The 19,362-nt window shown below is 39.0% G+C and overlaps 2 protein-coding genes across 2 annotated transcripts in view; both read right to left on the bottom strand.

The window, feature by feature from the left end:
- The window catches only part of LOC145914565 (tenascin-N-like), a 15,280-nt gene extending 3,705 nt beyond the window's left edge, over window positions 1-11,575 (bottom strand). The window contains exons 1-34 of the mRNA XM_083002387.1: window positions 11,475-11,575; window positions 11,168-11,292; window positions 10,854-10,971; window positions 10,566-10,689; window positions 10,270-10,393; window positions 9,905-10,038; window positions 9,722-9,827; window positions 9,226-9,411; window positions 8,761-8,895; window positions 8,501-8,603; window positions 7,923-8,076; window positions 7,441-7,612; window positions 7,007-7,144; window positions 6,612-6,734; window positions 6,214-6,362; window positions 5,982-6,105; window positions 5,748-5,879; window positions 5,466-5,615; window positions 4,812-4,967; window positions 4,349-4,623; window positions 3,971-4,201; window positions 3,710-3,890; window positions 3,329-3,487; window positions 3,091-3,204; window positions 2,728-2,860; window positions 2,519-2,655; window positions 2,066-2,229; window positions 1,884-1,992; window positions 1,711-1,822; window positions 1,471-1,631; window positions 1,161-1,278; window positions 848-1,049; window positions 394-550; window positions 79-322 (exon numbers count right to left, since the gene is read on the bottom strand). Of these exons, the coding sequence (XP_082858513.1) occupies window positions 79-322; window positions 394-550; window positions 848-1,049; window positions 1,161-1,278; window positions 1,471-1,631; window positions 1,711-1,822; window positions 1,884-1,992; window positions 2,066-2,229; window positions 2,519-2,655; window positions 2,728-2,860; window positions 3,091-3,204; window positions 3,329-3,487; window positions 3,710-3,890; window positions 3,971-4,201; window positions 4,349-4,623; window positions 4,812-4,967; window positions 5,466-5,615; window positions 5,748-5,879; window positions 5,982-6,105; window positions 6,214-6,362; window positions 6,612-6,734; window positions 7,007-7,144; window positions 7,441-7,612; window positions 7,923-8,076; window positions 8,501-8,603; window positions 8,761-8,895; window positions 9,226-9,411; window positions 9,722-9,827; window positions 9,905-10,038; window positions 10,270-10,393; window positions 10,566-10,689; window positions 10,854-10,971; window positions 11,168-11,292; window positions 11,475-11,575 (5,051 nt within the window). The remainder of the gene's footprint in view (window positions 1-78; window positions 323-393; window positions 551-847; window positions 1,050-1,160; window positions 1,279-1,470; window positions 1,632-1,710; window positions 1,823-1,883; window positions 1,993-2,065; window positions 2,230-2,518; window positions 2,656-2,727; window positions 2,861-3,090; window positions 3,205-3,328; window positions 3,488-3,709; window positions 3,891-3,970; window positions 4,202-4,348; window positions 4,624-4,811; window positions 4,968-5,465; window positions 5,616-5,747; window positions 5,880-5,981; window positions 6,106-6,213; window positions 6,363-6,611; window positions 6,735-7,006; window positions 7,145-7,440; window positions 7,613-7,922; window positions 8,077-8,500; window positions 8,604-8,760; window positions 8,896-9,225; window positions 9,412-9,721; window positions 9,828-9,904; window positions 10,039-10,269; window positions 10,394-10,565; window positions 10,690-10,853; window positions 10,972-11,167; window positions 11,293-11,474) is intronic.
- Window positions 11,576-12,751: 1,176 nt separating this feature from the next.
- Window positions 12,752-18,959, bottom strand: LOC145913373 (nucleolar RNA helicase 2-like). The gene is made up of 16 exons (XM_083001002.1): window positions 18,803-18,959; window positions 18,524-18,619; window positions 18,044-18,260; window positions 17,719-17,738; window positions 17,583-17,657; window positions 17,403-17,520; window positions 17,277-17,343; window positions 17,081-17,199; window positions 16,321-16,515; window positions 15,633-15,796; window positions 15,465-15,569; window positions 14,898-15,056; window positions 14,463-14,577; window positions 14,317-14,402; window positions 13,776-13,910; window positions 12,752-13,417 (listed from the first exon to the last, which is right to left on the bottom strand). Exons 1-16 carry the CDS (start codon window positions 18,935-18,937, stop codon window positions 13,100-13,102), a joined length of 2,124 nt encoding a protein of 707 aa, XP_082857128.1. The 5' UTR covers window positions 18,938-18,959; the 3' UTR covers window positions 12,752-13,099.
- Between the last annotated feature and the right edge of the window lie 403 nt (window positions 18,960-19,362).

Below are 19,362 nucleotides of genomic sequence, written 5' to 3' on the forward strand. Positions count from 1 at the left end.
CTAGGAATATTATTTTAAATAAACCACATATTTGGCAAGAAATTGGTTGAAAATGCAACTTAAAAATAAAGTACAAACCTCAATTCAATTTCACTTTTAGCGCCACCAACTGGCGTAACAATGGCGTCATAACCGTCGGCGTCGGGCGTACTTGACCGCCAAGTCACCGTGGCCGCCGTCTGATTCTTGAAAGTGATCTTAAGACCAATAGGACGTCGCAATACATGTAATGTCGTCACGTTAACCACGGTTTCATCGGCACTGTCGATTCCCCAACGGAAGGAGCGGAGACTAATCCTGTACTTACGGCCACTCTGCAAGTCTGTAGAATGTAAACAAATTTGTGTAGTTTCTCTCTATTGAAAAAAATTCAAAAGTAGTAATATGCGATACCTGAAATGAGAATGCGAGATATATTCTGTTCTGCTTGAATGATCTCGCTCGTTCTTCCGCCACGCTCCGATGAGTATGTCACGTGGTATTCTTCCACGTGGTCGGCTGTCTGTGTTGTCCATTCCAGTCCTATCGTGGTCTCAGTTCGTAGATTGACCTGTGCGTTAGTGGGGTACTTAACAATCATTGGCGTAACTCACAAAACAATATGAAACAGCCACCATCTGTCCCGTTAAACGACCTCGAGATTCTAAGTTAAATTTGGTTCAGTCCTCAGGAGCACAGACCACAGTATGTCATAGGGATGCTAGTATAGGTAATCATGCATTGTAGCTGGGACAAAATGGGATTATACGAACCAACAATCCTTACAAGACTACATTGATGCATGAAAATTAGAAAGCTTTTAAGCCGAGACCTTAAACAACCTACGTTAGTCACAGGGCATAAATACCTTCACATTAGATGGGGGGACCAAAATTTGAGCAGTCAAAAATCTCTGGTGCGCTGGCGGGAAACTAACGAGACCGTGACGTAATGTGGCCAATGTGACGTAATAAACGGTTGCTGGCTGTAATGACATCAGGACAAGCGATTTCCTGTTTCTTCCCATAACTTCTTTCTCAACAGCGTCCTCTGTACTGCCACCCAGTGGCCTGGAATAAGTAAACATGTGCTTTGTTTGAATGAGCAAACAAGGGGGGAATTTAGCAAACACAAAATAAAGTTTATGTTCCCATTGTTGTTATGCGTAACAAAGGTCTCACTTGTATGTGACAAGGTAACCACTGATGGTTTTGTCGTTGACCGATTCCCACGTGACTTCAGCACTGTTGTCCCGGATGTTGGACACTTGCAGTTGTTCTGGAGTCTCGAGATACGAACCTGCAACGCATAGATATGAATGGCCTATTACCAACGTTTGTGTGTGCTAAAGTTGCACACAACATCATGAAACATGTACATATGATGTGTTTGTTTGTTAAAGCTATGTAAGCAATCAACAAACGGTAGAAAAAAATTCAGAATGGCAGATTGTTACAATCATCCAGCATGTTATATGTATGTGTTGCCCACCTGTAGTTGCTTTCACTTGTTTTGGTTTTCCAATCAAACCGGTAATAGTTGGGGTAACTTGCACCGAGTACTGAGTGTCCGCCGTTAAACCTGATATTGTTGATGTCACGGTGTGACGTGGTACCGTTTTTGTGACGTAATCACCCAGGTCGTCCAAAGACCTATAAAAATAATCGTATTGTTATAAAACATTAAAATTAATTTCATTTCGTTTTCATGTCATTAAAAATTAACTTATACCTGTGTGCGATGCGGTATCCCTCTACAGCGACACCGGGTGGTGGGTTCCAGTTTACTGTTACTCTAGAGTCATCTACCGGCTGCACCCGTAATGACTTTACAGCTGGAATTGCTGGAAAGAAAATGCATTTAAGAAACGAAAAAAATATGAGAGGATTGGGAGTTTTACGTACTTGTTCCTTGCGTGATGCTTCTCGCCACACTTAAATCTTGATGGTGTTTGCTCAGGATTTGAATGTTGTAAAGCGTGGCGGGCAGAAGGTCCTTCACCAAGTGGCGAGTCTATGTTACAAAAAAACATTTGCAATATGTTTGCATGGAAGTTTTCAACACCAAGCACAAAAAGCGTCATTACCTTATTTTCCGTTAGCTCTGTCACTCTTCTATTTTCCGGTTGTCCAACTGGATAATAGCGCATCTCGTATCCGGTGATTTCCCCACTTTCGGGCCGGGACCACGTGACGGCAATCGTGTTCACACCTTGCTTGACAGACCTCAGGCGAGTGATCGGTGCGGGAACTTAAGAGTGTTAGTCTTTATTAATAAGTGCTTCAATTTGTATTTTGTGGGACATGTTACATGCGCTGGTTTGTACACTGCACTACAGTATGAAATAATTTCCAGGAATATAAAAAATAGCCAACATATCGGTTAACGCTTCTTTTTTGATCGGATCATGTAATAATCTTGCAAAGTTTACACAAACGTTTTAAAAAAAACATGAATTTAAGTAAGTTTACACTCCCTATAATTTCTGCTTATATCGCAAACTTATTAAATCAAAACGAAAACTTGAATTATGACTTACGAGTAATCACCACGGCGACGGTTGGCAAGCTCTTAGAACCGTTGGCGGTCGAGTAGAGTTCCACGGTATACTCGGTAGCCGGTTCGAGTCGATGAATCGAGTAAGTGCTACTCATTTTGGGTATTTCCACTTCAGCCCTTTATACAGTGCATTGCGTTAGTTTAAGGTTCTGCAAAGGTTGATTGGTTTAGATTTAAGAATATTACCACCTTTCGTCCTCTACGTCAGTGCGGTAGTACGCCATTATATAGCCCGTCACGGAAGCGCGTGGCGCCATCCAGTGTAAAGTAAAGGAGCGATCGGATACTGATACGAACATAAGGTCCTGTGGTGGGTCTAACTCTGAAAACAAAATGAAAAAACAGTTTCAGAAAAACAGTTTGAAAGTTTATTGGTATTTGTCGGTGGTACGAATCGCACTATGTTGGTTTAAGCGCCCTTCGCGTATGGTCAGCACCTGCCCGACTCAAGCCAAAGTACTTCCGGTTGCAATAGGTTCATATTTCTGTCTATAACATATTACTGCAACTGCAAGACAGCGCTTTATGGGAAAGGGAAGTTGATTTACAAACCTGTTCTCACAGATGTTTGTGCAGGTATACTGAAACGATGTTGCAGCAACGCGTACACGTTGAGATGGTAGAGAGTACCAGGGGACAGATCATTCATCACTGCTGATGTATCGTCTGTCAAGCACACAAATCAAGTAAATTAAGCACTGCGAAATCTCTCAATAGTTTATGCTTTGTGAGCTATGGTACGAAGCATAATATATACAAAATATAACAGCAATCTTACAAGTTTATTTACCTTTGCCAACGGTAACATTTTTATCCTTTGCGTTTGCAGTGACTGGAGTACACGTGACCAGATACGCCTGAACGCTCTCGGTGATCGAAGGCATCCACTCGATTTCTATCCTGTCCCACGTGACCCACACGACATGCAGGGACTCGGGAGGTTCAATCACTAAAAAACGAATGCAGATGAAGTGAAGAAATGTAACAAAAATCAAGTCAGAATGAAAAAAGAAAGGAAAAAATCTAAGTTTGCTGAAAAAGACGGAACATTGAATATAATACCACTAAATTAACCACTTTGATCTTTGTTTAAATCATTTATAAACATCTTGTATCTACTGAAGATAGGACCCTATAAATGAGACCTAAATTTAAATGTGGAGAATCTTACTTATTATATCTGTAGTAAGTATAGCTGTGCCGGTCGCGCTCGTGCGTTCAGGCATGACCGCCGTGACGTTGACAATATACGTTGTTTCGTCAGAAAGGTCACTCAAGGTCGCGAAAGTGTGGTTTGCAGGCACACGCATGGAAACTTTCTCAACAGTCTCGTCAAAATCTCTGAATTCAACCTACACAAAAATGTATCTTGTATATCAGTGGAACAAACCCGAAGGTTGCGGGTTCGATTCCCGGTGACAACTCAACTTACCAAGTATTCGGTTATTGGGGCCCTGACACGCGACCAGTAGATTGTGGCGTTGTTGTAGCCCACCATGGATACGGTTACGCCTGTGGGTGGGTCCACCGGTGCCATGAAGGACATTGCAACCTGGGGGCTGCGTGGAACCCGAGGGTTATTGGACTGGGCAGTTAGAGTAACGTTGTAAGTAAGACCAGGGATGAGGTGGGGTACGAGCAGGCGGGTGTTCGCTCCAGGAACCTACATAAGAGCAGAGATGTTTTTAAAAACTACAAAGAAATGTTGCTGGTTAGGATGATTTTGAAGATAAAAAATTTCATTGTTTGAAAAACTAGCCCCTTTTTTAATTTTTTCAAGAAATTTAGTGGACTAGAGTCGCCATCTTACCAAAAACTCCATAGCGGTGTCATCTAAATCAGAATGGGAAATTGTGACGTTGTACAGTCCCATAAAACCGGCGTCGGCCAATCCGATCACCGCGTTCCACGTGACAAGCAGATCGTCATACGTCGGCATGGCAACGTCCAAGTTTGTCGGCGCTGGTAGAGCAGTGAGTTGAGCAATTGAAACCCGTTGGCTGCTGCTTTGACCCATCTCACCCCGAAGGCTTATGTTGTAGCGAGTGAGAGGCAGAAGGGTGGTAAAAGTTGCTTCCTGGGTGTCTGTAGGTATAACATGACACAAAATTTATGTTAGAAGTGGGTTAGCATGTTTCGTCTTATCATCTCAGTTCATATATTGCTCGCTAATCGTGTTGGTGTGTATAAGCGAAAGCAAAGGCAACAGAAGCACAGTAATTGGTTTATCCAGTGTTTTTCTACACAACAAAACAAAGCGGGCGAAAGTAGACCTGTGGCGTCCATTCTTAGCTCGTGGGTAATCCCAGACCTCACGTCCCGACAGTTTAGTGTGTAACTATCCACATCCGCCTCAGACCCATCCCAAGTGACTGTTATGCTGTTGGGACCAATTTCCAGGGGTCTTAGGTTCGTTGGAGCATCCACACCTGTGAGTACGAAACATGTTATTATAACTTAGTCGTTGAACGTGTCCGCGAGTGACTGGAGGTTTATGGTTTTAGGAATGATTTATATGTGCACACTATAATTTTAGATAGAATTCGTAGATAAAGTACCAGAACAACAAACACTCTTATGGGTAACAAATACTTGGTAACTGATTTTTTCGACAAGTTTTAAGAAAAAAACAAAAAAATTATATAGGCTACATCAGAGAAAAAAACACCATCATTGCAACAAATTACGTTTTTTCTTATATACATACCAAAATTGTATTGGTATACTAAGGAAACGTGTGTGAACCACACTGTTTTAGACTGCATACTTCCTTAGAACACAAAAGACTAAAAGTTTGTCGAAAGGTGGTTTCATGAATGACATGCTTTTTAGGGATGGGTTTAAAATTTAAACTCGACTGGCAACCATACAGGCGGAATAATATAAATATATTTTAGATGAAAGCAAAAGTTAATATACTTAGTTACCAGTAACAAATTTCTTCAGCAAAGCTCCACTTTCGCGTTCTCTTTGTACGGAGTAAATTTGAGCCACATACTCCGTGCCAGGTATGAGATCATCAAAGCTTGCTTGTTTGATCGACTCAGGAAGAACAATGTCGGCCAACAAAGATGCTCCTGTAGATGTAAAATATTTTTACTAGACGAAATATCACCGCATGTTGTTTTATTTTGCAAATGTATATAATGTTATAAATTTGTAATTCACCGAAAACAGGCATTAATGAATTAACGAGACAATATATTTACCTTCTTCAAAAGCTTGCTTTGTTCTCATCGTGATCCGAAATTGTTTGATTTTCTCATTAGGGGCTTCCCACTGCAACGTCACAGCATCAGGCAGGAGATTGGTCACGTGAGCACGGTGAGGTGATTCGATTCCTATATATTTCGTAATGTGTGTTAGTACGGGTTTCATCATTTATTGCAAAAATATGTCTTTAACAATAAATATTGTTATAACATGAAAAAACTTATACATGCCTACAATAAGTATTGCTTTCAAGGGTAAACTTTTCATGCCATCTCTGTATGAATTCAAAGTAACGTTGTATTGGGTATCCGGCTTCAAACCGTTCAGTATCAGCTGATTACTTGTACTTGGCACCTGCAACACGAAACAAAAGCTATAAACTAATGCTTGTGATAGTCCCTTTAATCGGGGTCACCAGTTTAACTCTTGGTAAAAGACCTGCACCGGACTGTTAATTTGTACCTTTTTGCCGATGATCTCGGGATCCTGTGATCCAAGTTGAAGAAAACTTATCTCATAACCATCTATTCTCGCCTTTGATTTATTCCACTGAGCCAAAGCTGAGGTGGCAGTGACGTTTACAAATTCTAGATCCGTTGGACTGTCCAGAGCTAAATTTTAAAACAATTATGTATAATGTTGTTCTGTCGGATGTATCGTAAAGTATCACTTGAGTTTAAAGCGAACTTTTCTTCAGAAGTATTTATTTTACATGATATTCTGAAGTAGCTTCCTTTCAAAACAAAAAAGCCACATTTTGAAGGACATTTACGCAGGAATGGAGCAAGAGTTTTTTGCAAAATACAAACCTCAAATTAAATCAATGCCGTCCCTGAAATACTTAAACCTATTTAACTTACAAGTGGTGAAATTGATGTTGATCGGGTCGCTCACATCTTTGCCTTGTACTGCATAGAGTGACACAGTGTACGTATCACCGGGAAGAAGATCTTTTATGAGCACCGATGTTTTGTTGGGAAGCACTGTTACAAATTTAAATTGGAAGTTGGAAAAATGTAGCAACCAAAATACCTTTAGAGAAAGTTATAAAGATATTGCAGACGTTAAACTGTTTTAGTTAGCTGCATACAGATGGCCACTGTTTTGACCAAAAAGTCACATCACTGTTTTACTTTATCTCTTTCAATTGTCTGTTTTTCAATTGCTTTATTAATACAAAAGTGCAGAAATGTTTTATAATTAATTTGTCCTGAGGATCTGGAAATTCTGTGTAACAAAAATGCATTAGTCTCACCCCCAAACTCGGCTCCTCCTTGCTTACAACTGCAAACAATTTTGTATCGGTCTATCTTTGCTTTGGGGGGACTCCAACTGATTTCGACGAATGTTGGTCCGACTTTGAGCCAACTAAGCGTGGAAGGGGCGTCGACAGCTAAAAGATTGACACAAGAAATAGAAAAATGGCCAAAATTGAGAGAATTTAAAGTCCATGTTCTGATTTCGCGCCATTTTATGCAAACGTACTTTAGGTTGGCTTTGATTCAAAACATTAAAAAAGTTACAGAAGTTAAATGTTAAACGTAGAATAATTTTTGTAAATTTTACTCTACTGTTGTGCAATGGATGACAATGATTTTGAATTGTATCAATATGAAATGAATACAATTTTTTTACTAAAGCTCTTTTCAAGGCCGTCCAATTGTTTAAAACAAAATAATTAGCAATTACCAGTTTTGACAGAGGCGGTCACGGGGGCGCTCAAGGCGTCTTCCACCATCGCAAACACGAAAACGGAGTATTGTGTGCCACTGTCAAGGTCACGAATCGTAACCTTGGTGACATTGGGTCCGACCGATTGGTAAACAGCGTTTGCGGTTCCGCTCATGGGAATACAATTAACCTGTGAATTTGTCCATAGACAATGTTAATATGTTGGTTAAATAACAATGTTTTTTTACACTATTGCATGTGTATAAAGCTTTACATCATTGCAGAATAAGCAATGAACAGGTTTTATTTGTTAAATTTAGTTTTGTGTGGTAATTTACATGCCGAACATTTCCAGTTAAATTTTTTCCTCTTTGTTTAATTCCATTAAATTCACCCTGATATCAATGTACAGGAACTTATTATCCATTCTCACTCAAAAACAACACTTATGTGTACTGTATGTTGGGTTAGTTACATGAAAACGAAACATAATTTTCAACCTGATTCCTGGTAATTTTTGCTCGAGATTGTGACCACGTGATGTCTATGGTTGTTGGTCTGATGTTGCTGACTTGAAGGTTGCTCGGACTTGGTACAGATGCACAGTTTATTCCTTCCCACCCGTCGTCACACACGCACACATGGTCCACGCACCTAAACACATTCGACTCGTTTGTGTTTTACTGTATGACGTCATAAGCGTAAAACATTTGTTGAATGTTGTTGGTGCAATGTTTGAACGCTGCATAACATGAACGAATAAAACCTGGATAGTTAGTTTAAACTTAACGTCTGCTTTTCCAACATGACTGACTTCTTCGGCTATTACAGGCAAGCTTAACTGGCTAGGTGAACTTTCAGTTATACAAAAGTGCATGCAGAAAATGTACTATATAATATAAAGGTAAGAAAGTGTTTCAAGCGTCAACCATGAGAAACAACCTTAGATTTTTGAAAGGTTGCAAAATATATCTCGTAGTAGACCAGTTGTAAAAATAACGCCTATTTGAGTGCGTTACGTATGAAGATGATTGGCAAAATATTTCGCAGCCGGACAAGTTCTGAATATATTATTTACCTTCCGTTGCTGGAACACATATCAGGGCAATGTAGAACTGTACAATCGTGCCCGGCCCAACCCTCGTTACATGAACACGTACCGTTGTGACAGGTCCCAAAGCCTGCAGAATAATGTAACGATCTTACTTTTACACAGTTTACGGATCAGTTAAGTATCCCATGTTGAATAAATGCATATATAGGCTAAAGCTATTGAAAAAAAACGACGTAATGTGATGTTATTAGCGATGTATTCGACGTTAATGAGGTGAATATTACCGGAACAGTCGCTTGGGCATTTCAACATGCTGCAATCCTCTCCAGTCCATTGGTCTGAACACTGACATGTACCATTTCGACATCTTCCGTTCGAGCTACAGTCGTTGGAACACCGTTTCAAGTTGCAACTTTTGCCTGTTTCAGACGAGCAAAACATACATTTAAGTATAATTTGATTATAATTGGTTGACTTCCCGTTGTCGATAATGATTCTGTTTTTTTTTATATGACAAGGAATAAAATGTGAATGGCAAGACCATTTGTCTAGCCTAAAAACAGTCATTCGTAACATACCAAAATCAGCATTTTTCTTTGCCGTGTGCTTTTGAAAACGTTTACAAAGTTGCAACATTACGCGAACAAGCCACGCTAAATAAATATTCGGACTCTTTCCAAGGCGATCGCGACACATATTAGAGAAAAATTAGACTGAAATTTAAACACATTTTCATCAACAGCACTCACCCGACCACTGCTCCTCGCATAAACAACGTCCGTTTTCGCACACGCCATTTGAAGAACAGTTTCTTGGACAGCGTTTAATCGAGCAATCTTTTCCTTCCCAATTCACCTGGCAGTCACAGCGCCCTTCCACGCACTTTCCGTGATTCGAACAGCTGTTTTTACATTTCTTGATTGAGCAATCCTTGCCTGAAGAAATAAAGACAACCAGGTGAATGTTTTGTGTCATTTTCGTACGTTTCAACAGATATTCAAAAAGGTTTACGTTCAGAAAAACATAATGCGTAGAAGAATGCCGGTCATTTCTGCTTATAACTGCACTCAAAGTGTTGAAATCACAAAATTTAACACTTGTACGAAATCGGGCCTTATGCTTTGCGTGGGCTACGCTGGCAAAACGCCCTCTGGTAAAATCCTCTTAATTGCACTAAACGACGGCTAATGATAATGGCACAATACTGGTGCAAACTTATTGCCAATTCATGTTACATTTTTGTACCTGTAAATCCCTTATTGCAACCACACGAGCCATCTCTGCAGACACCGTTTCCGCCACAATTTTTGGGACAGGCTTTTTCAGAACAGTCTTTTCCCGTCCATTTACCCTAAGCACAATAAACCAAGTCACACAAAGAGTTAATTTTGTTGCAATTTGTTGAATCCTTCTCAGCAATGCCCTTACCCAGCATTTACATTTTCCTTGATTTTTGCAACTTCCATGGCCACTGCATGCGTTTGGACATTTCGAGGTTTTGCAATCTTTCCCGGTAAAACCTGGTCGACATTTGCACAATCCATCAACACATTCCCCGTTTCCTGAAAATAGGAAAAATACTGACAGTCAGTGCTTGTTGTACACAAAATGTTTGCCTTTCCTTTTATATAACACCGAGGTTTCCACGTAAAGATTGTTAAGGAGTGGTAACGTTTTACAAAAACAGACTAAATAACAAATGACAATATACACTTACATATATATGACATCTTAACTTTTATGCTAAATAGACGCTTTTCTAATTGGATTGTTTGTTTCAAAATTGAACGTACCCGAGCAATTTGAGAGGCAATGCCTTCTGCCTAAACCTCTAATTACAGGTTCTTCTTCCGTCCCTTGAATAACGTCAAGTACCGGCTGTTTCTTGCATACTTTGCACTTCTTCTTGCTTTGGTTCTGAAAACGTAAGACCAAACGTAAAAAAACAATTTCAGTCTAAAATTTTAGCTGCGCTGTTCATTCAGCATTTTCAATAAACTTAAATAGATTTGTGGCCAAACACAGAATCCCGTAATTGTCCCACAGGACAATGGCCTCTGTTAAAACAATCCTGTTCTCACAGACTTACTTTCAGCTTTTTTTCAACCGCCCTTAGTCGTTTCACGAAAGTTTTTTCAAGCATTTCAAGGTCAGCTCGAAGTTTTTGGTTGTTTAGTTTCATCATCTGCAGATCGGTTTCACTGCACGCACATCTGAAATGTTTTAAAGTCACTTAAAATGATCCTGTGATTTACGTTGTTTTTAATAAATGATGCAACATAGTAGGTACAATAACAATACTAACAAATTTATGTTTGTTTTAAAGAAAATTCATATTTCTAGGTATTCAGGAAACCCAATACATGTTTGATCATACTTTTGGCCAGGAATCTGAATTCGATGATTAAAGTGAAAGGAATCAGCGTACGGTCTCCCTTGCTCGTCCACGTCATATCTTGAAGGAGTGACGTAACCTCGGTGGACATGCACGAAGTCTAAAGGTACACGAAGTTTAGAAACAAACAGTTTCAAATTAAAACAGTGGAAATTTCAAGGTAACTTGTTTATGGCAAAATACTTTTTGTAATAATTGGCAGTAAAAACAGCTTCTATATAGTCACCACAAAGTGAGCCTTGTCGGCTATTTAGCTGACAAGATCGTTGTAAGTCACACCATAGCTGTTAGATTACCTTTGCTAGCGTTTTGTGGTTTGTCGTTGTAGTTTGTCATAAACTCGTTGGTCAGGTCTGGGCCCAGGGGAGGATCAACAGGTGTGCCAGGGCACTGACAAAACCTCTCCGCCGGAATGTTGATACTACAGGCAAAAATCAAAAATTTGTCAGTTTGAATTTGTCTGTTACAGTTTTTTATGTGTTCATGCTTCGAACGATAGTTATCATACCGGAAAATAACAATTATACCTGAAACAGTTACAATAGATCCATTATTTTACCACACAGTTTCATATTTTTAAACAAATTTCACTGATAGTTTTACCTGTATTTATGATTAAACACCAGTGGTTTAGGTTCTTGCGTCTCGTTTCGTTCGATTACTTCATCGCGTACAACCACTTGTTCCATGGTCGCAACTGACATTACGTGCCATACCGTCAAAACAGCGCTTGCAGCAAATCTATATCTGCAAAGCATCTTTATACCTACACAAAATAAACGTACCGAAAAATTGAACGCTCGTATCCTTAGCCTTTGGCAAAAACTCACTACTCAATTGAAGCCAAACTTATCGCACACAAACTACCGTGCCAGACGAAAAATCACATTCTAAGACTGATTTTGTAGACTTGTCTAACGACGCTGTTACGGTCTTACTAAAAAAATATCGCAACTTCTGTCTTGTGTTGGCATTCTGACAACTGGTAAGACCTCGCTTCACATCGAGTCACAATTAACGCCTTAGTTTTGTTTTACGACTGACTGGCGCCTTAGATGCATTTTTTCATTTTAACACTGCCATTCGCAATCACGGCAAGCTGGACAGCATCAGTGATATACATACTTTTCGCGTCAAGAAAAAACACATATTACGACGTATCTATGGCCCTAACACTTTCCTTGCATCGTAGCAGATTGGTATGCATTGAGCTCCTTTCATTACTTCAGCTCCCTCTGTCTGGTGGCATGCAAATCTCTGCATACTAACGACCGAAACTGGAAATCATTACCAATGGTTCATGGGTCTATGCCGATGTTTTGCGACGGTTAGGTTCGCATGGAAAACTCGCACTTCGCACGTTTGTTGGTCAAACAAAATGTTTCGCACCGTCGACAACAAGCACAACATTTTGTCAACGACCTATTTACACGATCGTGTCAAGGTAGCTTCTGGTAAATACGAACTGGATTAGGTTTCGACGGAAGGTTTTTGAAGTGTCCGACGCTGTGTGCCCAAGGTCGAAATAATAATAACGGGTTTAAAACAAGAATGGAACGATTTTATTATCCTTGATTTATACCTTCTTAGCCTCTAAAGTTCTTTGTAGTGTATTTGCCACAATTTGTTTCATAGAAGTTATCTCGAGCTTAAATGGTGACAGGTTTTCTACCCCCTCAAATGTAGGATTAGAAAACCTTGACTTTGGAATTTTTTTAAAAAAGAAACTTTATTTAACTGCAGTTCACGTCGGACACGTAAACAAATTTATTTATTTTGAGGCTTTCTGCTCGAAAACAATTCATTTCAGCAAAAAAACTAGTTATTACAAAACAGATGATCAAAAAGTTATTACACGAAAGATAGTCGACCAAAAAAGGTTTGAATGTGGAATACTCGTTACAGCAATGACTTTTATTTTAAAGTTTGCACCAATAGAATTAAGGTTGGGAACCATTGGCCTTGTATTCACTTTTGTTAACAGCAACTTGATTTGCAAAACCCAAACATTTTACAAACAAAAGTTAACCAACATTTTCGTTTTTAAGTTTTTTTATTTTAACTGTACTGTTGTTCTGGCACAATTAAACGTAACTTTTATTCACCGAGGTGAAGCAGTATGCCTGGCAGTAACATAACATTTTCGTTAGTTCTCTTTATTACGTCAATACACCAGCGACAGCAGGTAACACAATATGTTCCTAGTTGGCAATACGTTAAACACCCAATCAAACATCCACCCACTTTCTTTTGAAACCGCCCCCGCGGCCCCCACCTCTTGAGCCCCCGGACCCGCCGCGGCCCCCGAATCGTCCCCGGCCTCCCCCGTTGTTACGGTAACCACCGCCGCCGCCACCTCCAAAACGGCCCCTGTTATAGTTTGAATTTCCGCGGTCTCCAAACCGGTTGTTTGACCGCTGGGGGGCGCGGTTGTCCTCCAACAGCTCGGGAAGTTCTTCGGCTTTGCACAGAGTTAAACTAGCGGAGTCTGTCCAGTACTGTTCGAGTTGCTCGGTGAAGTCGTTTGGAAGGTCAAACACGGCTCCCTGTAGTATTAACGGGCTCAGTAAGTGTATCAGGATATGATAATTTATTGCAACAACAGTACTATTGTGTGCAACAGACAGACAATTTTTGTTTTAATTGCCACGGGAACCCATGTTTTAAACAAAAAAGAGCAATATTAACGAATAAGGGTTTGTGCTTGTTGCCGCCAAAATGCAGCTCAAAACAACGTTTCAAGCTGGACAGGTCAAGATACTGGTGTCGATTTTTTACGCCGCAATTTTAGCTGGCAAAAATCGGAAGGATTTGTTTGTTGAGGAATAAAATAAACTTCATTCTAAATTAACGGCAATCCATCCAGATCATCATTACTTCGGTGTATCACATACAAAGCCGCACCTGTTTATCTGAAGTCAGCCTCAATCCTCTGACAGCATCTCTTAACTCCTTGCTAGCATTCTTTTCTATGGTAGAAAAGAAGAACCCAGCGTACTTCACCTCGAAGTTTGCTTTCATCAACCAACTGGTGTAACCCTGCACAGACATATCGAAATAAAATTGTGACAATGTACCGCTATTTGTAGTGATGAATCCAGCCGTTTTACCGAGTGTCTCCTATTTTACAATTGGCCGAAGCCGACAATTAGTCTCACCACATTCAATCTTTTTTAATCTGATTGTCAGTATGTGAGGTATATTACATACAAGTTATTTTTATGTTGGTTTTTAAACTGCGTTGTTTGTGTTTTTAGCGATACCGGTGATGCCTGTAAATACAGGCGATATATATTCATCATGAACAACGCCAAACAAACGACTTGGGATTACTTGTAGCAATTGCAATTTACACAGGTTAAGTTTGGGAACATATTATATTCCATTACAGGTACAGCCACGCTATTTGTTGAGCAACATGCTAAACTCTTTGTACACAACCTACCAACTGTGAGCTTAACAGGGATCGCGATTTTACTTTTCCAGCACCGGATATCCACGCGAGGGCGGCAGCGAGCGCCTCCATGGCACCTGTCAATCAAAATCGAGATTAATGTCATTTCAACGCTAACTATATTGCGTTGTCCGTACCTCCATCGTGCTTCGCGGCGACGACTTCCGCTTGCTCCATAAACTCTGCAGTCACGGATTTTTCGATTGTATCAAGTGACGTCATCGCGTCTTGAATCGAGGCTTTTACAATATCCTAAAACGACGAACATTAATTCACAACACAAACAATATCCAAGTTTTCATGGAAAAGGTGATTATTACACTCAAACATTACGAAAGGCTACAACAAGTTTAGGTATTTTTTTATCATGTGTGACATGAAACCATCAAAATGGTGGACATTTTGACTAGACTTTACAAATTAGGAAAATAATTAACGTATGTTTACCAAATTGGTCTGTCCATGCACATACTTTACAGTTTTTTAGGTGTTTTACTACAATTGTAATATAACAAAATTCTAACAAGACTCTGTCTCGTCAAAATAGGGCATAAAACTTGTAAGTTTCTTACCTTAGGCTGAGGTGGTCCCACAAATTTGAACTTGATTCCAGCTGTTCGTTCAACTTTCCGTATCGCTCCATCTTCTCTGGGTTTATAAAAACACACGCAAACACCCGTTCGACCAGCTCTGCCCGTGCGCCCTGACCGATGGATGTAAGACTCGATATCCTAAAAACAAACTGTTATGTAGACGCTTTTATAAAGCTGATACAAACATACAAAAATATATTTTAAGGCCGTGCGCAAATCAAATCATTTGTATTTTGGGAAAAAATACTACGCGAATGGACAATAAACACAAAAAACAAAATGACATAAACACATAAAAAACCAGATGGGTTACGACAGGATGTATTCGACGTTAGGTTGTCGGTCGTGCGAATTGTTCACTAAGAAGCGAATGCAAAAACATCAAAACCTTTTTTGGCAATTTTAAAAAAGGAATAGTACCCAATTCTAGAACAGACGAATTTGTGTGCAAACTAGTGTTTGAACTTTTTTGCGTTGTCAATACATTTGTTGATCGAACAACAATGTTTAAAAACTGGTGTTCACTAAGTTTTTGAGTTAGCTCACCTGTGGCGGGCTCGTCTGTATAACTAAGTCAATTTCAGGAATATCCAAACCCCTCGCAGCCACGTTGGTGGCAACCAAACACTTTACAGTCCCCTCCCTGTACGCCTGTAGAGAAAGTAATTTTTAACCACAGAACAAACAACACAAATTGGGATTTTCATTGCTTACGCGCAGTGTAATTTCGCGTTGTTTTTGTTCAATGTCGCCGTGGAGGACTTGGGCTTTGAGCTGTTGCAAGGCATCGCATACCACCAACTCATTGGCTTCTTTTTTGGTATCTGTGAATATCATTGCACGCCCGTGCATGCCACTGTGCAGTTGAACAACGCCACCTGCAAACAGGGTGTTGTGGCATAAATTTTTGATCCTGGTGTTGGCTTTATGCCACTTTCACTGCAATATTTCGATCAGTGACCAATTATAACTACCAGGGGTGTCGCAAGCTTTTCTTTATATTCACCATACAGTTTGTTCGATGATTAATGCTATATGACATGGGTGTCAAATACAAAGGCTGAATGCAGCATTTTTGGTTTGCCGCCATTCACAAATTACACAGGAATGCAATGAGCCAAGAAAGGTTTTTGGACCATTGATTTAGATTGTTTAAACCATTTTTAGACTTTTTCCAAAACAATTATCACATGGATGATAAAGATACAACTGTAAAAGTGTAGTGTTCAGCCCTAGCATTAAAACACAAAATGCACTGCATTTCAATATTGCCAAACACCTATGATTTTCCAAAGGCTAATTATCAAAATGGAAACAGGTTTTGCCATTTTGTACTCAACACTTTGGATTGAAATATATATACTCAACTTTTCATTTACCTTTGACAATTGAATTTATTTACCTATAATTCCTGCCCTGTCACTGTACTGGCATCGGATAGCCATATGTTCCACTGTAGTCGCAGTTCTGTTTAATGATGTCCCTATTGTATCCACATGCACTGTTTTATCCGCATTCATGTATTTTTCTGCAGTTTTGTACACCCATCTTGGACAGGTTGCAGAAAACAGAAGTGTCTGGGGCATTTCATCACGTTCTGTAAAAGTTACAAAAACAATTTGTAAAAGTTAGTAATTACAATTATTAATATCTAAACAACTGTGGATCATTCTTAATGCACTGTGAATGGTTGACAATAAAATATTTAATAATCTGTTCTTCTGGCAAAGATAAAACGTAACTTTATTCACCGACGTTTCGCCTGTTATTCAACAAGGCTTCCTCAAGGTAATGGTACAGCACACAACCAACTTTTCGTGTTGGCATGTTTTTTGGCGTTAGTTGTGTGCTGTACCATTACCTTGAGGAAGCCTTGTTGAACAACAGGCGAAACGTCGGTGAATAAAGTTACGTTTTATCTTTGCCAGAAGAACAGATTATTAAGTTACAATATGCCTGGCAGCAACAAAAACATTATATTAATAAAATATTTGCTAAAAGTATTTGCTATTTTTTTTAACCAACCATAAATGTACAACAGTTAATTTCCACATTTCGCTACTTGGTGCATATAATAGCTTTTTTCGAAACAAAATAGTAAAAAATCTTTTGTTTTTCAAAGTAAAAATGTATATACAGTAAAGTTAACGACACATTTGTACCTTCTGTGTAACCGTACTGCAAAATTTCCTCAACAGTCGGAGCAAAGCCCATGTCCAACATGTTGTCAACCTCATCAAGAACCACATGTTTAAGCTCATTCAAACGAAGATTTCCCTTTCTTCATGACAAAGCAATGTGTGTTTAAAATACACCAAAAAAATTATTCCAACGCCCTCGAAACCATGACACACTTACTTCAAATGATCAAGAATTCTGCCTGGGGTCCCCACGACTATGTCCACACCACTTCTCATTGCACTTTCTACAATAATATCAAGTTTAAAAATATCCACATAATTAGTCACAGGCAATTAAACCTACCTTGAGGATAATATGGTGATCCCCCATAAACACATACGAGCGACAAACTTTGACGAATATCCTTGAAATCGTCATGAACTTGAATAGCAAGTTCCCGTGTCGGTGCCATGACCAAAACCTAAAAAGATTTAACAATGGGCATTTTTTTTGTCACAGTGTCAAGTGTATCATGGATATTACCTGCGGGGCCCTGCCTCTTACTCGCTTAGTGTCACTTGACAGAAGCTTTTCAACCAAAGGCAATGCAAAAGAAAGCTATAAACAAAAATGTAGTGAGACATGGTATTTTTGGAATGATTTCAAATGATTGACTTACTGTTTTCCCTGTTCCAGTTCCTGCAAAAGAACACAAATATCATCAAATCATTTGTTGTAATATGCTATATTTGCTATATATAATATAAACAGCATTTACTAGTTTGGTATCTATACAAATTAGGTCTATGCCAAAGAGGTGCAACTGCACAAACTATTGGTAACATAAAAGTAACGAATTTAAGGTATTAAAGGCTAAAATTTAAGGTACTTGCTTTGGTGTGAACAAGACTTACATAGTTTCTACTTTAAAATGATTTACAAATTGTATGAATTACAAAAAAATTGCACAGTATACGTAACAACAGTAGCTAAAGTAAACCTACTTGCTTGGGCAATAACGTCTTCGCCATCAAAAACATGGTTGAAAGTCTTTATTTGAATGGGAAACAGATATTTCACACCCTGTTTGTTCAAAAGGAGTTTGGTGTTGTCAGTAATACGAAAATTTGAGAAATCCCCAAGATATTCAGGAGAATTTTTATCTACTGGTGGAACCACTTCTTTGTCTTCGTTGCCAATAATGTCTTCCACAACAATTTCCTAAAGAGTTTGTGGCAAAACTTAGTTAATAAATATATATTTTTAATTATGATGCCTATTCGCAGAAGATGGCCACAAACTACTGACAGGCACACAAAATCAGACAGTTTTAAAATGTGCTTTTGCAAACTATTGCGAGGACTAGCAAACATTTAACACATATTAGTGTACAAAAATTGAAAAATGTCCTGTTTAAGTTGGGGACAAAATAATATTTTTGAGATATTCCCATGCATATGTTGGTTGCCATACTGAATAGTTACCTCTTTTATCTTTTTAGTCTTCTTTTTTGGTGTTTCAGTCTTTTTTCTTTTCTTTGGAGGTTCTTCTTCGTCTCCACTTTTGTTTGCTGCCTTATCCTAAACAGCATTATATATATTTTTAAACAACCATCACCAAACCTAATAAATGAAAACCTTTTGCTGGCATTTTATGGCAAGCTCATACAACCAGATTTATGTCATTGGCACAAACTTAGAACACACAATCCGGATTGGAAAAAATATCGAGAACCAATCTGGCACACAATAAATAAAACAAACCTTTTTCTTTTCTTTCTTTTTTTCAGAGGACTTCTTTGTTTTCTTGACCTTCTTTGGTTTTACAATGTCTTCCATCACAAGTTGGTCCACACATTTGTCAGGTGAGGAAATTGGACTTTCACTTAATTCAACCATTGTTTAATTGATTTACTATAATCAAAATCTAAACCACATATTAGGTTTTGGGTGAGTTTACCAGTGACTTTTTTGCACTTAAAGAGTCAGTTACAGATATCAACTAAGTTATGGTTAATGCCATCAATGGGTCCGACGTCACAATGCTGCAGGTAAAGATTGGTTAAAAATGCATTGGTTTAGATAGGAGTTCTTCAATAAAACGCGTGTAGTGCAGCAGTAGCTCCTTTTGTCGAAAATATTTTCAGGCAAAGCAGAAATTGTCCAAGAAAATTAAAGTACGAAGCACCAATAACGAAAATTTACATTTTGTTTCAAGAAAAAAGCCTGAAATTAACGGCAACTAGCACATCTGGCAGCTATACATGGGTTTGGTTTGCGCTTTTACTGCGGCCAATAAGTCTTGAAATGACCGTGGATGGTCA

Source organism: Ascidia mentula, chromosome 9 (genome assembly GCF_947561715.1).
Source record: "Ascidia mentula chromosome 9, kaAscMent1.1, whole genome shotgun sequence".
Lineage (NCBI taxonomy): Eukaryota > Metazoa > Chordata > Ascidiacea > Phlebobranchia > Ascidiidae > Ascidia > Ascidia mentula.

Excerpts from the sequence above, each read along its gene's own strand:
- LOC145913373 (XM_083001002.1), bottom strand. The coding sequence starts at position 18,937 with ATGGTTGAATTAAGTGAAAGTCCAATTTCCTCACCTGACAAATGTGTG. Across the intron at positions 16,516-17,080 it reads GCAGTACGGTTACACAGAAG|AACGTGATGAAATGCCCCAG; the intron begins GTACAAATGTGT and ends TAACTTTTACAG. Across the intron at positions 15,057-15,464 it reads TACAGACGAGCCCGCCACAG|GATATCGAGTCTTACATCCA; the intron begins GTGAGCTAACTC and ends GTTTGTTTTTAG.